The sequence below is a fragment of the Fundulus heteroclitus genome, chromosome 13 (genome assembly GCF_011125445.2).
Source record: "Fundulus heteroclitus isolate FHET01 chromosome 13, MU-UCD_Fhet_4.1, whole genome shotgun sequence".
Lineage (NCBI taxonomy): Eukaryota > Metazoa > Chordata > Actinopteri > Cyprinodontiformes > Fundulidae > Fundulus > Fundulus heteroclitus.
The window spans coordinates 17,344,765-17,365,292 of NC_046373.1; the positions used below are offsets into that span (position 1 = coordinate 17,344,765).

The following is a 20,528-nucleotide window of genomic DNA, read 5'->3' on the forward strand; positions in this document are numbered from 1 at the left end:
TGTAGCAAAGTGCTTTGAAACACCGTAACATCGTTTTTAAATAGTTTTCATGTCACCTTCATTATGTTCTAAACAGGTAATGTGGCTGTCCTTCATTTGGTCACTCAGCCAATAATATGCGTGTCACGTGACCCTTTTGTCCAATCCGAGCGTGGCAAACAGGAACTGGGTTGATTCAGTCGGCAACAGCTGCAGTGTTGACAGGAGCGGCTCTGTTCCCACTTTTGTGTATCTATATCTGTTTTTATTCGCTTTGTTCCCCGCATGGGACGACGTTTTAGTCGCCATTCAGTAGCTCGTTCTCGAAGGGAATGAAAAAACACAAGAGGAAGAAAGAAAACGGAGGATTTGGGAGCAATGAGAATGGATGTGTCAGAGGTTAGTGAAATGGCTAACACTATGTGGATAAAAAGTCGGCTCGGCTTGTCTGCCATCAAAACTTGACAGTGCTTTTAATTCGTTTGTGGGGTACTGGTTAAATCTCTTGACTTACATTAAATCTCATTTTACGTAATATTAAGGCTCAACCCTTAGCTAGGTCTGGACACTAATGTGGAGTTGACGGAGTTTCGCCCTTCCTACCTGCAAACAAATCGCCCACATCCTTTTGTCACGAGATTTAATCAGAATCAAATGAAGCTCCAAATGTTGCTTGCGTGGCAGTCTGAAAAGGAAACGAGAAAATTACAGCTCCCGTCATCTGATAGGCTGTAGATTTGCTATTCACAAAACCAAAACCTATAATTTGTGTCATTGTCAAGAACTCCAGACACAGAAACAACCCCATCATCATTTACTCAGTCATTGCAATTGCTTTGTGTCCCTCTTATAGTCCAAGGACACAAATCCTCCCAGTTTTATTTTTTTATATATATATTTTTAGCACTTTTCTGCCTTTTTTGTGTGAACCTGGGCTAATAGCTTTGAGAATAAATAATTTCAAAGTTAATGGTACTGTTCAATCATGGTTCATTGTGTGTGTGTTTTTTTTTAAATAAAATTGAAATAAGAATAAAAATTACACAAATTGCAGTATGTATTTGTGCTGCATGTTTGAAGTAAATATTTTCATTTCCAAGTCAGAAAATGAACCAGGAGTGCTCTCATTAATAAGTCAAAGTCTTCCTTCTTTAGGATCATAACAAACATAGAAAATAGTCTGTTCAGGTACTGAAAAAAAATCTAAACATTTATCATTTCCATCTCAAACACAAGGTTTTAATGAAAAGGTTGCCTCTGTCCGACTTGCAATGTTTAGGCAATGATACAACTTAGCTGTTGTTTCTTATCAACTTTATCACCTCTTAACTTTCACAAACTTTTAATGTTGAGTCAAACAACAAATGTCAAACCTGTTAGGGGCATCAAGAGCCTGAATGCGGGGTGCTTAAATAATCAGCTTACAGGTATTGCATGTGCTTTGCGATATGCACATTGGAATCCCTGATTGGGATAACGATAAATTTGCGATACATTGTGTAGCCCTCCTCTGAAGTCAAACCCTTGAGGTAAAGACAGGTTTTTTTTTAATCACCCCAACCTCCCTGCATCCCTGAGTTTGCTTTTTTTGTTGTCTTTGAATATATTTTGTTCCTTATGTTTTTCTAATTGCATATCTGCTCTTTCATCACTGAACCTTTTTTTTCCTCCTTTTTACACAGAATCAGACTGTGGAAGGAAACACAAGCTGACTGTCATTCATCAAGCTTTGATAAGGTTGGAATCAGACTGCTTTAAAACAAATCTTTTATAATTTATATTCCATTAAATTTTTTTTTTTGAAATTTTGTCAACTGGCAATGACTCATTTAAACTTTGAAACTGCCTAGGGCCATTTTAGAAGATGTCAAGATAATGTCCCCAGATGTGTTACTGTACTCTGTATTTGAGCAGTATTAGGTTTCTTAAGATGATGAAATATGAGAAAGGTTTCACATCGTTTCAGTAGAAGCTGACTTTAACGATGCGTCCGACGTTACTTTGGAGAATTACATAATTTTTTGCTTCTGAACTGATAGAGACCCAGTGGACATTGAAACCCTGAGGACGGCTGCAGCCAGTAGAGGAGGCCTACTTACCGATGAGCTACGGAGAAAAGTGTGGCCTAAATTACTGAATATAAATGTGTATGACCTACCACACAAACCTGGTTAGTATGCCCTCAGGAAAAAACACATTTAATGAGAGGTTGATTTATTTACTTTTCAACAAACACTACATATATCAGACAAGACAACCCTAACGTAAAACAGTGCTTTGCAAACATATTTAACCCCATTTAACTTTTTTCACATTTTGTCTTGTAAAAATAAATAACTTGCATGTGGATTTTATGTTATAAAACAATTTAAAGTAATGCATATTTGTGAAGTAGAAGGGAAGAAAACATGACATACTTAAAAAAAAATCTCAACTGTGGCTTGCTTTTGTATTTAGCCTCCTTTAATTTGATGTCCCTAAATAAATTCCGTTGCAACCAAATGCCTTAAGAAGTTGCAGAATTAGTAAATGCAGTCCACCTGTCTGAAACGACAACTTAGTTTAAATATCTACTGCTGAAAATAAAATAAAGGGACACTTTGAAAACACTGGAACCCCCCCCCCCCCCCCCCCCCCCCCTCCGCCGGGGAGTGTGTTAAGAACCAAAGGATGCAATGCCATTGGATGAAAATCAAAAATGATCAACCCACAGAGGTCGTGATCAGAAGTCACCAAGAAAGTGAAACCTGATGCAGCAGGCGAGTCCAATTTGCTGAAATGTCATTGCAGCAATTCTAAGTGGTGCTCGGTTGTTTGGCCCCCATGTGCTGGTATGTACGCCTGACAGCGCCGGGGAATGCTCCTTATGAGAAGACGGATGGTGTTCTGGGGTATCTCCTTAAGCTCCTTATTATTTCACAGATGCTCTCATATGTGAAAAAAAAAACAAAAAACAGGACGGCAGTTCCGTACATGAAATTCTAGTGTCCTCTGGTAAATGCCAGTCATGCTCCACGGTGCTGGGCAGTGACCACAGGGCCTACTAGAAGACACCGGGCCCTCAGGCGACCCTCATGACGTCTGTTTCTAATAGTTTGGTCAGATGCAATCACATCCAGTGACCTGCCACTTTGTAGGGCTCTGGTAGTAATCATTCTTTTCCTCCTTGCACAATGGAGCAGATACCAGTCCTGCTGATAGGTTAAGGACCTCTGATGGTCCTTTCATGCGCTCCTAGACTTACTGCTTGCCTCCTGGAATCCCCTCCATGCTCTTGAGAATCTGCTAGGAGACACTGCAAGCCTTCTGGCAAAGACACGTATTGATGTTCCATTCTGATGGAGTTGGACCACCTCTGCAACCTTTGTAGCGTGCAGGTATTGCCTCATGCTACCAGCGGTGACACTGATCATGGTGAAATACAGAACTACCGAAAAGCCATTTAAAAAAAACGAGGGGAAAAATGTCTGTGGCCTCCACCTGCAAAACTGTTCCTTTTTTTGTGCTTGGCTCATTGTTGCCCGTTTAGTTCACCTGTTGCTCATTACTTTAAAACCAGATTAACAAGCTTCTCTACTATTTAAGAGACCCAACCAGTAATCCTGAATTTTTTCTGACATGATATTATGCTCTGATTAAAGCCTTTCTGGATTTTGTTTGAGCAGTGTGGACCTCAGGGAACACTACAGACACATCAGGGATGAAGTTGTGGACACCTTATATATTATATGGGGGTGTTGCTCTGGTTATAAGAGTTCGACATTTACTTTTACTTTTTTTGGCCTATATGCAAGAAACTGGCCACAGTTGATAGGAAGTTGGAGCTCAATACAGCGCAGGAAGAAAACCTATTGGAGGCTGGGGTAGAGGTTCACCTTCCAGCAGGACAACAACCCTGAACATGAAAGTGAAGCCACGCTAAAAATAGTTTCCATAAATGTATCTGTGGCAAGAGTTGAATATCGCTGTTGAGATGCGCTCCGTTTCATCTAACAGTGTTTGAGCTATTTAGCAGAGAAAAACAAAATAAGCCTCTTCATCTTCAAAGCTGCTACATTCCCTAAAGGAGTTATATTGAGTCAAGGGGTGGTTGAGTACAAATGCAACACAGAATATTCGGATTTGTATTTGTAAACTTTTTTTTTAACAAAAAAAATCATAACTTTCCTTCTACTTGAAAATGATTTACTACTTTTCATGCATCTATTAAGAAATAAAAAAAGAAAATAAATTGAAGGTTGAGATTGTAACTTGACACAAAGTTCTAGAGGTTGTAATATTTTTGCTGTATCAATGGGATCTTTCTTTCTGCTTCAGGTCGAGATGTCAGGGAAAACCACAAGGACTACAATCAGGTTCTCCTGGATGTCAGGAGGTCCATGAAGCGATTCCCTAAAGGTACTTTTGTGTGTGTGTGTGTGTTATCTCCACTGATAGAAGCACGTTGTAATTCTCTGTGACGTTTCTCCGACTTCACCTCTGTACTTGGAGTGTTATCTGGCAGAGTTGAATAATTAATAAGCAGAGCTAAGGTTTCGCATGGGAAGACTTAATCGACAGAGGTTGTCTTCTCTCGACAAAATCACGGTAAACATTTTCAGGATGAGCTTGTTGATTTTTTTTAAAAAGTTTTAATAAAGCTTATCTGAAAAAAACAAGAAAAGATAATCGTTATTACAAACACTTAAAGGCATGCCAAGAATCACAGCTATCAGCAGAAACACTTTATAAACGCTGAAGCTGAATGTGTAAAAACCTGCTCAGAAACGCCCTCCTCATAATTCAGAGGCTTGTGGAATAACTTAATGCACTTAAAGTATTAATTTAATCATATCTCTCTCATTACTTGGGTTGAATGCTTTCCTACAGTGTAGCTTCTCTAGCCAACATCCACAACCTTTAGTCTCTATTAAACCAATGTCACATGTTTCTCATTTGACTTGCTGTTATTGCAAGAAGGGTTTTGTTCTTGCTTCTTGGTGCATTATTAGCCAGTTTTACTTTGAATGAATGAATGAATAATAAAATCATCAAAGCATTATGGAGCAGTATAATCTCTAGATGTTGAGATAACAGTTATTCACCAGGCCACATTCTCAGCATGAATAAAAAGATAAAAAAAACAGTTTTATTATTTCATTATTTTGCTGTCTTTTAGGTATGCCGGCCGCAGAGAGAGCCGTGCTTCAGGAGCAACTGATCGACATCATCCTGGAGGTGCTGAAACGCAACCCTCAGCTCCACTACTATCAGGGCTACCATGATGTGGCTGTGACTCTGCTGCTTGTGGTCGGGGAGCGTATGGCCATTGCCATGCTCGACACGTTGTCCAATTTTCACCTCAGGTAACTCCTTCATTCACAGCTGTTAAACCAAACGTTCTTGTGTTAAGGTATCTAAAACCAAGGTTTATGAAACATCTTTTTTTTCCCCCCTCTTCCTGTAGGGATTTCATGGATCCGACCATGGACAGCACCAAACACATTTTAAACTATCTTATGCCCATATTGGAACAAGTTGACGCTGAACTACACGACTTCATGATCAGGTACAAAATAACTGGCAAGAAATTTCACTACACTGCAAACAGGGGGCTAAAAGTAAGTAACATTTTCTTGAAATGAGTGTATTTGTCCTTGATTTGAGCTGTTAAATAAGATCTGCCAATGGAATGAGTATTTTACCCCTAAAATAAGATGATTAGATATACTGCACTTGAAATTAGAGGATGGAGATGAGTTGTTCCTATTCTAAGTGCAAAAATCTGATTCCATTGGCAGATCATTTAAACTTGCCTATTGCAATTTAGGACAAATACACTCATTTCAAGAAAATGCTACTTCCTTTTTGCAGCTTAAATAGCTGGGATTGTTTTAGAATAACTAACCACTAGAGGGAACCATAGAGCTGATCTTTAGTCATTTGTTTTTGTAAACCAAATATGATTGAGAATGCATTAGTTGTGGTTTTACTGGAGAGTTTCAGAGGCAAATGGTCTGGTTTTACAGGCCTGTTGGATTGAGGTCTGTGCATCGTTAAACAAATTTTATAGCATGAAAAGCCAATAAAATAAAAACAAAATGGAGGATGTTTGAGTCATTTGTGGTTTATTAAACCAGCAAGCAATGCATATTAGAATAAAGCTAGCGTTTGCACCTTACCTATACCGTTAAGTCAAGAGCAGGTTTTACTATGATTAGTAAGTCTTGTTATTAAGACTTTATTGCCAATGTCCATATTTGGTGGTTACCATATGTCTTACACACAAACAAACAACAAACAAAAAAAAAGTGGAAGAATGAAGTTTTGACAAAAAGACCAAAGGATAAAGAAGAACTTACTTAAAACATTTGGATCACTGCTTTTAGTGTAATCTTTTTCTTCTTTTTCCCCGCCTTCATAATGCCTTTATCTTTAATTCCTTTCTCATCCACTTACTTTAGTTTCTCATCCATTTTATCTCCTTTCTCCAGCTTTTCTTTGCTCATGCTTCTTGCCTTTTGTCCATTCACATTCCTATTGTTTTTTTTCTGGCAAAACCTTCCTCATACTTTACTTCCTTTTATGTTTTTGATGGCTATTTGTGGCAAAATAGCAAAATTTTTAATCTTTATGGAATGTTTTGAAAATGAGGTGACTTTTAAATATCTTAAACATGAACATTTTTCACTAATCTGTTACTCATCAAAAAAAAATTCTGTTTTTCGCCACTGTTTTTGTTAACATTTTTGTAAATTTGCATCTTATGAAAAAGAGAATATTGTAGGAAAATAATAAATTAAAGACGAATTTTCTTTTTAGGACCTTTGAATGGTTACATGATATTTCATGATGGCTACCTTTTCTTCACAATTAAAATGTGTTGGATTCTCTCTCACAATTTAATTTTAATCCAAACTGTATTTTTCAAGACTTTTGGTGAAGGTTGCCTCTTTCAGAGACCCTTGATGTTCTACTTCTCGTAGCTAAAACTAAAGGCTGGATTTACTTCAAGGGGATTTAGATGAAGTTTTGCTTTTGTTTTTATTATATTTAACTGATTGTTCAAATCACACATTTTCTATAAGTGTTTTCCTGCATGCATGATAGTTTGTAATTTAAGAAAAGGCTTAATGTCTTTACAGTCATTCATTAATGTCTTTCGTTCTGCACGCACTCTGTGCATACAAAATGACAAATAAAGTTGTCTAAGTGTACAGTGTTCGATTATTTATGGGGTTCATTAGTTTTGACTCATGCATTTCATTGTGTGGTAAAATAATCTTTGCCTAAATTTAAGGAAAGCTCATAGCACATGTGAAATGAAAAATAAGAAAATAATTTATGTCCCTCAGTGTTGTTAAGTCGGTTGTCTTTATCTCTTCTCTGTCTGTTTGCTGTTCCAGAGCAGAGGTTGGCACCATCTTTGCTCTCTCCTGGCTCATCACGTGGTACGGCCACGTCTTGTCTGAGTTCAAACACACTCTGAGGCTCTATGACTTCTTCCTGGCCTCCCATCCACTGATGCCTATCTACCTTGCTGCGACGGTAATACTCGCTTTGCATGTGACATTGTCTACATGGACGGTGTTGAGCGTGAAATGTTCTGACATGTTTACCAGATGACAAATCCTCAAACAGAAATCAATCTAGCAACACAGAATTCAAATTATTAAAGGAAAATGTTTTGAAGAAAAATCATTTCATGAAATCCATAAAAGGCCAAGTTTTGGAAAAGATGCCACACAAGCATTTTAGCAGAGGAGAAATGGCTCCTGTGCTCTCATTGTATCAAACAGCTAGTAGTTTTCCAGTTAAACAAACCTATTTCACGTTCATATTATTCTAAATCTTTGCCTTGTTCTTTATTTCTCTTCTTCAGATTGTGTTGCACAGAGAGAAGGAGGTAAAGCAGACGGAGTGCGACATGGCTATGGTGCACCACCTGCTCTCCCGCATCCCTCCGGACCTTCCATATGAACTTCTTATTGGCCAGGCCCAGGAACTGTTCGAACAGTACCCTCCATCATTGCTGGCCAAGCGGGCTGCTCTGCAGTCTCACAAGAGGTGAGGGGACGACGGATGAAATTAAAGTGGTTAATGTGGTAATATTGCTCAGAGTACAGCTCTTTGGCCCTGGTGTTTAAACTACTTATTAGAAAAACTATTAACAGTTAGATCCATGTTTATACTGGGGATTAGAATTTAATAGCTGATTTAGGTAGAGCACACAGAAGTAACGCCTCCTAGAAATTACTCTGTTTGGAGTTTTCTTTCTCAGGGAAAACTGCTTTTGATTTATTCTTTCACTTTCAATTATTTGTGTTCCAGTTGGCTCAGTTTTAGGCTGGTGAACTCCCCCTTTAACTTTACTTTAGTTGCTCACTGTCCCTGTAAGGCTTTGGGTTTGCTTTGTAAGAAAACAAATCTAGCTGATTTATGACATTGTCTAAATTCGGACTTTGCAAGTCAACTACTGCGTTGTACATATAACTCTATACATCTATTTGTTGTCCTACTGGTCACACCCTTAGGTCTAGTTCCATTTAACGTCCCCTTTAAATTATCATTAAACATATTTTCTTACCACTTATTGAGTATTTTACCTGTAGCCTCCTCTCACATTCATGTAGAAAGTTTTAATCCTAAAAGAAATTGTGTCACAAATTAGGTGAGACCTTAAACCTGGCATCACACTGTATGATCTTATCTGAAAGTGTTATTTCTGTGAGCTTATAAGTGTAAAACAATTAAGCACATTTTGGGGAAACATAAAGTTCTGTCAATGTATAAGCTCTAGGTTCTGCCCCCATTACATTTATTGTAGGAGTATTGGTATGAAGAGTGTTGTACCGTGTCAGCACTGTGATGTCACCATTTTGCTTAATTTTGATATTTATTGACCCTGATCATCTTGGGTCCTCAAGGGGTCAGGGAATTGTAAGGTGAATTAATCAGAAGACAGAGCTGTCTTTCCTGCTGTGCCAGCCATTCAATGTAGTCTTCATGCCAAGCTGAGGTAATCTTCCTCTGTGAAGACAGAGTGTCTGCATAGTGTAGCATGATGTAATGTGATGTTATTATTGTGGTATTGCTGCATTTGCATAGAACTCACAATAATTTATGCAAATCTACTTCAGTGGATTTGCATAAATTTGCAATGGTGACTCTGAGCTGCAACGTTTTGCTGCAGTACTTTTAAACGTCTTAAAAATCTACTGCAGCCTGGCTTAGCTAAAGTTCAAATCACATAGGATCACATGCGTAGGAAGGTGATGCTGGATCATTATTTCCTTGAAGTTTTGTGTCCTTATACGGCATTGAAACTCAAAGCAGATACACAGCGCAGCAGCTACATAAAAACCCTTTAACCCGTTATCATGCTTTTCAGTTCTTCCTTTTCACATTTAGATCATTCAGTTGTGGTCTACATAAAGTGTGATCTTGTTTAGCAGCCCTGCAGCAAATACTGTGGCGTAATTTTTCAAGAACGTATGACAGAGCAGAGAAAACTGAATGGAGTGAAAAATATGACCAAAAAAATAAAGATATCCATGCACCTCCAGGAGAGACTAAATTCAAATTTTCTGCTCTACTAGAGACTTGAAACACACAACCAAGTGTAGTTAAGGGCTAGAAAAATTGATTTCACATGATATAAACCCTTTAAGCAACATTTATTTGAAGACACAACCCTGAATTCTGTCTAAGACATCTACTAATGTCTAAATGTGGTTGATCAACAGGTAAACCATCCCTGACTTTAATTTTCTTTTATTTGATGATATGGTAATGGGATTTATAGGCTTAAAAAATAAAATGTTAAATTTTTTTGTCTAAATTGAGACAATTAATGGCCCCAAAATGTCTATAAAATATTTCCATGGATATTAAGTATTTGAAGGGAACAGCACAATATGTAAAATAATGCTATTTTGATGTCACACACATATAGTACCAGTGTAGACATTTCAGCATCAAAAACAAGCCCTTAGAGTGCTAAAGGCGATTGTTTGGTGTTTTGAAAATTCAGCATGTCTACTGTATTATCTCTCAATATAACTTTGATTACAAAGATTGAAACTTATACTCTCAAAAACAACAAAAAAAGGCTCCAAGGCAAGGAGATGTGCACATTTCCATTAAATAAACATAGGAAAACATGTTTGTGTCAGATTTTCTGCTCAAATAAATATGCATTGTAGGTTTTTAATAAACAGGAGAAAATATTGATGGGAAAATTGCACATTTTAAAAAGGTACAGTTTTTTGTGGGGGGCGGTTGTTTTTTTTTTTTGATTATTCAGAACTATGTGTGAATATAAACAGATAAGCAGTATTTTGAATAACTTAAACAATATTTACGCTGAGAAGCATGGTGTAGTTCTTTCGTTAACCAACAGGGGGTGCTCCAGGCTCACGTTCAGACTCCACCACCAGGATGTGCCACAGATTCTTGGTGTACATCTCTTTTTTTTTTCTTTTTTTATTGAGGGGAAAACCTTTTAACTTTCTCCGTGTCCCTCCGCTGCTATGAGTGTGTTTCTGCATGTCAGCGTCTTTCAGTGTCCCCTGAAGTCATTGTTTAGAGCAAGAAGTGACACAAGACCTTGACAAAGACGCTGAAAGATACAAATATTTGAAACATACATTAGCTTTCCACAGCCAAGAAGCACTGGGTTAGCAATTCCTCCTAACACCCTCACCATCGCTGCCACACTTGTCTTAATCTATCACTTTATCCATCACTCTATCTTCTTATGTCTCTAGACTTTAGTTTTCTTCCTTATTGATGGCTAACACTCTCTTTCCATTCATCTTTTTCTCTCACTCGACTCCTTGCATCAGCTTGTCCATAAGCAGCTTCCAGGCATTTCATCTCTCTACCCTCCACCAGAGGCCAGACTCAGTTCTCCAGCGCATCACCAGAGCCCAGGGCTCCACCACCTCCAGACATGGTAAAAATAGTTCTTGTAATCTTATTACTGTTCTACGCATAAAGAGCACTCACACATTTCAATATGAGCAAAGTAAAGATGCATTGTTGATGCAAAGCACTCAAAAGTTGCCAAAAAATGTATATTATCTGTGAAATTCCTGACTAAAATCCTTCCAGAGCTCCTGGCTTTGGGGGTTTTTCCCACCTCAGTGATATAATTCTTCAAAACGAGGCAGCAGTAAACACTTTCCCCTCTGGCACGATCAATAACATGTAAACAAAGTTGTAGCACCCCCATCAGACCAATCATGTGCAGATTTAAATATGCAAGAACAGAACAAAGAGATGCATTACTCCCATGTGTTCTGAACAGCAGCATCTGACATGTTGGCAGTGATTTACTTGGACTCTGAAATATTATGTGGCGTCAGCTTCAAAGTAAATGCTTTAACTATAAACCATAGCATTATAATTCTACGCAGTTTCATCAAAATATAATTACAAGGGAAAAAAACATGCGTTGCACTCAGGAAACCAACTTATAGATCTCCCTGTTGCACACAATACATTTAAGGTATGGTTTTAACCCCAACCTTTAGGAAATATTATACTAACCCTTGCAGATAAGGGTTCAATTAAAGCCATTAAATTAAGTTAATTATGACATTTATGACTAATAGTTTTAAGTAGAAATTGATCATCTTTGTCATTGCAATACACATTCCAGGAAAATGTGTCCTCTGCATTTAACCCATCCCTAAGGGAGCAGTGGGCTGCCACTGTGTTGTAACTAGGCAAGGCAAGTTTATTTATAAAGCACTTTCAGTAACAAGATGATTCAAAGTGCTAAGATTCAAACAAGGGAGTATTCTGGGGCTAAGGGTCTCATTAAGGTACCCAGAGAGGCAGTCTGTGGGATTCGGACTGCGGAACTTGCACCAGCTCTAACCACCGCGCTTTTGACCAGTTTTCCAAATATGGTTGTAGCCAATCAGAGTGAGGTCAACTAGGTAGAGCCGCATATCATTACCGCAACCAACCCTTTCACTGAGGAGGGACTTTTTTTTTTTTAATGAAATTCTTTTGAGAATTTACATATGCAACAATATCAACTACATGAAACGTTTTATACAGTGATGTCATGGCACCTTTAAAAATAGTTTTACTCAAAAAGGAAAGTTTTTTATACATTTACTGTATTAAAAAAAACAGAAATACAGCTTAACCTCACTTCTCCCACAACAGAGTGGGTGATTAAGGGTGGGGTGGCCTTTTGCTAGGTGATAAGAGCACAACAGTGCATTTCACAAAAGGGTTGTACATATATTTACAAACACGATAACAAGGAAAAAAGGGAGACTCGCACACTTTCCACTGTATGGAGATGACTGCAAATTTTAACCCTGATGGTATGACCCATGATCGTTCAGCTGGTCTGTGAGATAGGACTAGGAAAAATAAATCCAGAATGGCCTTCAGATATGATTCACTTAGACTAGTAGGAATTTTATTCACATCCTGAAATGTTTATATTTTATTGCATTAACCTCAAAAATGTTCCATAAATAAATAAACTATAATTTCATAAGATTTCATGTCATTTTATTTGTAATATAAATTAATATTTGGAAGAAGAAAGTAATTAGTAATTAATTGAACTCTATAAACACTTAGGTTAGACATAAACTTGTTCACGTTGGTGAATATAATTGTGCTAAAACCATGTAACTGAACAAACTCCCCTCTATGTACTGAGAACAATCAACTACACATGCAATAACAGCCATGGTGAAGATTCAAGTGGTTAATTAGTTTTCACTTTTTAGGTCAAACCAGGACATGAAGATCTTGTTTTTTTATAATTAATTTAGTTCTCACATTGTGAGATATTGCTTTCTTGTTCTCTCTGCCCCTACTGTTGTGACTTTCCAGATCCTCATTTTTTTGTTTTCAGTACCATAAAATAATTGAAACAAACTACAGTTATTTGCCACATTTATTGCAGCTCTGGGTAAATGTTTCAAGTACATTAACCTTTTATTGCATTAGCATAATCTCACACTGCAAGACATAGAAAAATACCGTCTCTACATATCGACCTGTCATTCAGAAGTTAGAGAAAAAATTGGAAACTCACATATTTATATTTAGTCAGACAAAAAAGGCCAACATGCTTTTAATTGGAACTGTGTGTAGGTGGGGTCATACTAGAGAAAAACTTTTCGGCAGCAAACTATATGGAACATAACCTCATGCCAGTTGTTAAAGCAGGACTGTGCAACCTTTAACCACTAGGGGCGCTAGACCTGGAACTCCCAGGTTTAGCGCCCCTGAAGGCCACTGCCTACACTGCACTGTTGCAAAATTAAACAGACTCCCTCCATGTTTTGGAATCTGATAGCAGACCAGTTTGGACCAGCAGATCGAGAAGTCATGGAGTTATTTGTAAAGACAAGGCTAAAACCTACGTCAGAGCACCAGAAATATGTCTGATCAAGCAAATGTCATATCTGTTTTGTCTGAGCTCAGACTGCCGTAACCTAGAACGGGTCATGTGACCCATTCAGCGACGGATCTGACCCTCTCATGTTACATAGTCAAGTTTTTGAGAAGGCCGGTCCGCACGGAGCATCGATGTGTGCCACATGCTAAATATTGATCTGAAATATCATTTAATCTATCTCAAATTAAGCTGATATGCGTCAAAAGTTACACAGTGCTGCTTTAAGTATGGCAGAGGATCAATGATGCTGTGTGTCAGTTTCATATCCAAATCCCCTGGGAACCCTAAATACAGTTTGTGGCATCATGTATGCTTTAAAATTGAGGGAGATTTTAAATAAAACCCTGGTGGACTCTAAAGGTAAACTGAACATTTATTGCAATTGGATCTTTTAGGTAGATAATGAACCTAACCATAAGGCCAAACAACAGAAATGGCTCATCGGATACAAAACCAGCCTCCTTCCATGGTCATCTCAGTCCCCAGACCAAATTTTTTTATAGAAAACGTGTGGTGTGAGCTAGGGCTGCACAATTAATCACTTTTGCAATATAATCACAATTTAAAAAAAAACGCAATTTCCAAATCGCAGAGGTCAGCAATTTTTGGCTATATAACAATTAGTGAATCAGACCTGTCCTTTAGGTGTTGGTAATATGTTTAAAGTGGGTTTGCCCCCACATGGAAGGGAAGACAGTTGCAGCAGTGAGATAATCTAACTTTTTATTACTTGTTTTAGAGTTAATATATTCATACTGTTTTACCAGAAACTTTTATGAATCTCTCCATAGCATTAGGTACTGGTCAATTAGTTTAATACATAGACTTGTTTGTCGGTTGCACTTTATGTTCAACAAGGATTGATGTCCAAATCAATTAAAAGCTGTCCTCTTGAATAATATTCTTGATTAACAAAAACATTAAAAGTTCTTGTTTTAAATAGTCCTTGTTTACAAACATCTTTATCTAAAGGCCATTTTTGTTGCTTGTGGTTAATGCAGAGAAAAGTCAAAATCCAATCGCAATTTTGGTTGAAATAAATCGTAGGCAGAATGCAATCGTTTCTGCTCCGAGTTGAGACGCAGCGGCTCTTTTAGCACCTGATCTGCACAGCGATGAAACAGATTGATTCGTTGTTTGTATATGTTTAAAGGACATAAAATAAACACATTTCTATCTTGATATTAAATCACAATATCAAGATAAAAAATCGCAATTAGATTATTTTTCCAAAATCGTTCAGCCCTTGTGTGAGCTAAGAAAGCATTAGACAGGACCCAGGAATGTAGACTAGAGGTGTCCAAAGTGTGGTCTGGGGACTATCTGTGTGTGGGTGTGTGGCCCCTGACGACAACTATATTTTTCTGTGTGAGATTATGATACTGTAATAAAATTTTAATTTATTTCAGGGCTTTTTTGCATATTGTTACCACAGCCACCAAAAAATGTGGCCCGGTCTGTGTGTTACTTCGGTGTAGCCTTGTACATTGACTCCTCCTGACCCGTGCATGTTTCTGCCCCCCCCAACCCCACCCCCCTTTTTGTTCCTGTAACCCTATGACACTCAGGTCTAGAAGCTTCCTTGCCCACAGCTCGAGGCCAGCTGTGGAGGGAAGGGAACAGGATGATGAAGATGGCAGTGTGGGGGCTGTCCGCTACACTCGGTGCCGCCGTGTTCGCTGTGGCTCAGACCGCCATGGACTGGGGACCTGACTTGGTACTTCAGCTCTTCTGATGGGGCCGGTGGGAACGAGACACATCGGCAAACCTAATCAAGCTGTTGCTAAGCCACAAAACGCTTACTTGAATGACTTGAAGATCAAATCTACTACAGGAGGAGGTATCCTCGGTGCCCAACAGGATTTATTTTCACTTCTCTACAAGAACCAAGAATGTGAGGATTACTGCATAGGTGTTCTCAGGAGACATTTTGGTCAATGCACATCCTTTGTGTCAGAAATGAGTGTGAAACAAATCTATAAACTACAACAAATGACTTAAGGGCACAAAAAAAGAAGCAAAAGTAATCGGAAATACATGTAAACAGATCACAAAGTGCTGCAAAAAGGTCTGAATATGCATGTAGGAAGCTGATGTACGCTGCTTATTAACGCTGTTTCTTTTTTTAGCATGTTTTTTATGGGTTTCTTTGAGGCTGATTATTTCATTGATGAACTTGTTTTCAGTCTCTCACATGTGTGGTGCGGTTCAGTGAAGAGTCTCAGTGTGCTTGTTGGATCCTCAGCTTTATATATCAAAAAGCCAAAAGTGCCCAAAGCCAGCAGCATGGCACACAAATACAAATTATTAAAGAGCTGGGTTTTCTACTGAAAGCCTCTAGTTATGAGTGAAGGAGGAGGCTTAGCACTGGATTTTTTTTTGCCTGTGAGCCTTGTAATAATTGCTCTTCTCCAGGTGTCAGCGAGTAACATTTACACTGGAGCTCGACACACAAAAATAAGCTGCTCTGCCCCCCTTCCCTCACTCTGAAAAACACAATCATTAGAAATTTCTTATATTTTGGTGTGTGTTTTTTTTTTTCTTCCCCCCAGCTCCAGTAGACCACCGCTGTTTAACGAGTAAGAGGAAGACTCCACTAGTTGTGTGCTCTTAAAACGTTTAACAGGTTGTGGCCAAAAGCCAGTCTGATCTGCCGTCAATAGAACATGAAAAGGCCCAACATTATGAGACAATTCTGTCATTTTCTGGTTTTATACGAGAAGAACATTTTTCCTGAACTGTATCATAACTGCTTTTTATTTATTAGTTATTGTCGGACTAAACGTAAGAGTTATCGAACATGAGAGGTAAAAGTTTCACCTGAGCTGCAGCCAGCTGTCAGGGGGGCTTTATGGGATTTTTGCTCCACCGTAGCGCTTTCTGTATACTTTACTTGTAGCTTAGCTGCTCCTGCTGTAAATGTAACATTCATCCCCCGCTCCACACGCTCTGTCATCAGATATAAATGTGTCACTTTTGCAACGCTCATTGGGCAGTCCACCCTGCTGTTTTTTCTTGCTTTGCAGCAAATTATATCAGCCATAGACAGTCTGAATTAAAGAAAAAAACACTCTGAAAGGCTGTTTCCACCCTCAGGAATTCGAACATCTGCCTCCAAATACCAGTTTTTATCAGTGATGGTAGTCGGTAAATCAATGAATTGTTATAGGAACATACCTGGTAAGACACAAGCAATGTTATGACTCTTCGAAATGTTTATCCGATGGTAATTGAACTGTGTGTCTGAGACAAAAATGAAAATGTCAGCTTAATTAATTAACTGGCCAGTTTGTTCTTTTCTTCCAAAGCAACTTTTGTTAGTTAAAACTTTTAGTGCACTCAGTGTCTCATTGTTTGCTGTACGCTGTTATGTTTTTTTTAACGTTTTATTTAAATATTAGATTATATCTTGTGTATATATATATATTTGATGATGTTAAATTAAATGGAAAAGTTGGAAACGATTACAGTTCGGCACACATCAAACTGAAAGTATCTTTATTAGTCTCCCTTGGGAGAAATTTGCCTTGGATAACAGGATCAGCTGTATTGTACTACATCCTCAATCACTAATAAGAGGAGTCTCAGAAAATAATAAATAATCACACAATAGCAACAACAATTCATAAATCACAGGTCGACTAAAACGATCATATTAAAATAGTGCAAATCAACCTTTAAAAATAAAAAAATTCATAGTTTTAATTTAGGGTTGCTTCAGTGATATCAAGATTGGTACTGTCTGTTATGTATTCTGGGTTTGAAAATGTAACGTGAAATAAATAAGCTTTCCTTGTAAATTTGGGTAACTTTCTCTCGTGTATTTTAGTCTGGCATTTTGAACGTATACACAAACAAACAAAATTGGACTGCGAAGTACTTGTTTTTTGCTTGTTAGCCCTGAGCTATTAGATTGTATCGCAGGAAACTGTGTGTAGATGGCCATTCTCTTGACATATGTGGGAGTTGTGTAACGTCTCTCATATGGAGGACCAAGTCTTCCATATCTAAAAATAAATACAGAAATAAATAAATGCTTAATAAATAAATAAGAATACAATTAATTGCCACCAAATTAATAAATGTAGGTAGAAATTAAATTATACAGTGAGACATAAATGTATATATCTCTTTTAATTAGCTTATTTATTTATTTGCCTTTGTAATAATTACCTTATTTATTTATTGTGCGTTATAATCTTCAACTTTATTTATTAATTACTTATATTTTTTAAGTATTTATTTATGTGCATGTTATAATATTTTTGTCTGTTTTATTCTTCCTTTGTATTTTTTTACCCTATATATTTCTGTGATGCTATTTATTTCTGCCTGTCCTTTTTACATTTCTGCCTGTCCTTTTTACATTTCTGTATGCATTTCTGCCTCATTATGCAAATGAGGAGGGGCTGTGTCTTAAGTGCTCAACTTCTTCCCATTGGTTGGTTAGCATTTTACTGCATCGGTCAAATCTACATGGCTTTTCCCCGCACTAAAGCTTTGTTTAGTAATGTCAAACTCAGCAGGCAGACGTTCAGTGTCAGACCTCTTAAGCTGCTAATAGACCGGAAGAATTAGAACGCTGTACATTTGGGATCTGAATGTTTTTTTTATGGTTTCAGATTCGGTTTTTCCAGATCAATAACTAATCGGCGGATGATGTATTCTACAAAACAGACACCTCTCCGCAACCACAGCAAGGCAGACAGTGAGCTACAACCGTAGTTTCCTCAAAACGAGTCTCCCATTGCGCTGGGTGAATTACATTGGACCCTATGCAGAGCTCGCTTGATAAGAAAATACTGTAGTTGATTATAAAAGGCACAATATGAATTATCAGATTCACATCCAGGCAATAAAAAGCACTACAGATTATCATTATTCTATCCATGTTGGTCTAATTTGTGAAGGAGGCGGAGTTTCATCAAGCGATCCAACATTTCCGCAACACGTGGGGTTCATGCTGCGTATTTAAGCATGATCCAGCACCGCAGCGAAGTTGGTTTGAATTTGGATATTGGATATTCAAGCTCCACGGAGTCAGCGGGATCTAGCTCATGGTTAATCCGATTGAGGGACTCCGATTTCGGCCAGCGTCTCTCAGCTGCTCCCTCCTCCCACACGCGGTGGTGCAGTTAGAGACTGTCAAAAAACTTTTGAACCAAGCTCTCTTGAGAAATAAAAACCAATAAATGTATTATCTTGTGACCAGCTAAGATAAACTAATATAAATTGATGTCAATAGATAAAATCTGTAAGGCACATTTGTTTTTATTCATTTTTAAGCTATTTTCAATTTTCAAGACAAAAATTGGGACTTTTCCTTACAGATGTTTTTTAGTGGCTTGATTTTATATTAGTTTTGTCATAGGTCGTCACAAGATACGGAATTTATTGACTTTTGTTTCTCAAGAGTGCTTGGTTCAAATGTTTTTTGACGGTCCCTAAATGCACCACGCGTGTGGGAGGAGGGAGCAGCTGAGAGACGCTGGCCGAAATCGGAGTCCCTCAACCGGATCAACCATGAGCTAGATCCTGTTGACTCCGTGGAGTCAACGGGACTTTTATAATCAACTACAGTATTTTCTTATCAAGCGAGCTCTGCATAGGGTCTAATGTAATTCACCCAGCGCGATGGGAGACTCGTTTTGAGGAAACTATGGTTGTAGCTCACTGTCTGCCTTGCTGTGGTTGCGGAGAGGTGTCTGTTTTGTAGAATAAATCATCCGCCGATGAGTTACTGATCTGGAAAAACCGAATCTGAAACCACAGAAAAACATTCAGATCCCAAATGTACAGCGTTCTAATTCTTCCGGTCTATTAGCAGCTTAAGAGGTCTGACACTGAACGTCTGCCTGCTGAGTTTGACATTACTAAACAAAGCTTTAGTGCGGGGAAAAGCCATGTAGATTTGACCGATGCAGTAAAATGCTAACCAACCAATGGGAAGAAGTTGAGCACTTAAGACACACCCCTCCTCATTTGCATAATGAGGCAAAAATGCATACAGAAATGTAAAAAGGACAGGCAGAAATAAATAGCATCACAGAAATATATAGGGTAAAAAAATACAAAGGAAGAATAAAACAGACAAAAATATTATAACATGCACATAAATAAATACTCAAAAAATATAAGTAATTAATAAATAAAGTTGAAGATTATAACGCACAATAAATAAATAAGGTAATTATTACAAAGGCAAATAAATAAATAAGCTAATTAAAAGAGATATATACATTTATGTCTCACTGTATAATTTAATTTCTACCTACATTTATTAATTTGGTGGAAATTAGTTGTATTCTTATTTATTTATTGAGCATTTATTTATTTCTGTATTTATTTTTAGATATGGAAGACTTGGTCCTCCATACTCTCATGCTATGACAGCTGTGAATACAAAGGAGACATTAACTTCATAACGTTGAGTAACAGGCAGGTTTGCACATAGTGGTAAGTCATGCTAATTTTGTAACGTCTTTTGTGGATCAAAGACACCCTCCACCGCCCTCTACTGGTAAATGTGTGAGAATTTAAAACAGAACAACTTTTATAAAAAGGTTGGATATGCAAGTCTGTGAGTAAATTAAATAGAAAAATGTCTTGTATGTACTGCACATTTAATCTCTGCAAATTAGCTGTTTTGTAGCATATTGTGTTGCTGTGTCCGGTTTGTTTTCACGTGAACAGATCGTTGCCATCTTGTTTTCTGTAATTTCGACAGCGGAGGGTTATTGATGCATATAAAAACTGAAAAGAAAAATCTATAAGCTGAATAAAGCCAAGCGAGAGCACAAAGGTTTGTGCTGAAGAATCAAGAATCAAACCGGAGCAGAAGATATTTGTGCAAGGGGCACTAAATCTGAAAGCTAAAACATGTTCTGAGGGGAAGAGGTACACTTCATCCAAGAGTGAATATAAGGAATTCTGCTCTAAAACTGAAAAGGTACACTGCTGTTTTAAAAATAAATCTCCCATAAAATTGAATGTTTAAAATAATAATAGAACACGCCTCAACTTTGATGATATTATGCAGTTGTACCATGTTGATGATTAACAGCATCATGTAGTTTCAAGGAGAGGGCTGTGGTGCTGCCAGCTCCTAATGAGAATTTAATTTCTGCCC

The 20,528-nt window shown here is 37.8% G+C and overlaps 1 protein-coding gene across 2 annotated transcripts; it reads left to right on the plus strand.

Annotated features, from left to right (window-relative positions):
- The first annotated feature begins 150 nt into the window (after nt 1-150).
- Nucleotides 151-17,199, plus strand: zgc:63863 (TBC domain-containing protein). 2 transcript variants are annotated; one of them, XM_036145253.1, is made up of 10 exons: nt 312-378; nt 1,662-1,716; nt 2,019-2,149; nt 4,297-4,377; nt 5,138-5,324; nt 5,426-5,527; nt 7,365-7,506; nt 7,841-8,025; nt 10,806-10,915; nt 14,968-17,199. In XM_036145253.1, the coding sequence occupies exons 1-10, from the start codon at nt 312-314 to the stop codon at nt 15,132-15,134; spliced, it is 1,227 nt and encodes a 408-aa protein (XP_036001146.1). In that variant the 3' UTR covers nt 15,135-17,199. The 2 variants fall into 2 exon arrangements, with proteins under 2 accessions (XP_036001148.1, XP_036001146.1); XM_036145255.1 differs by lacking the exon at nt 10,806-10,915 and having other exon boundaries at nt 151-378.
- The last annotated feature ends 3,329 nt before the right edge of the window (nt 17,200-20,528 follow it).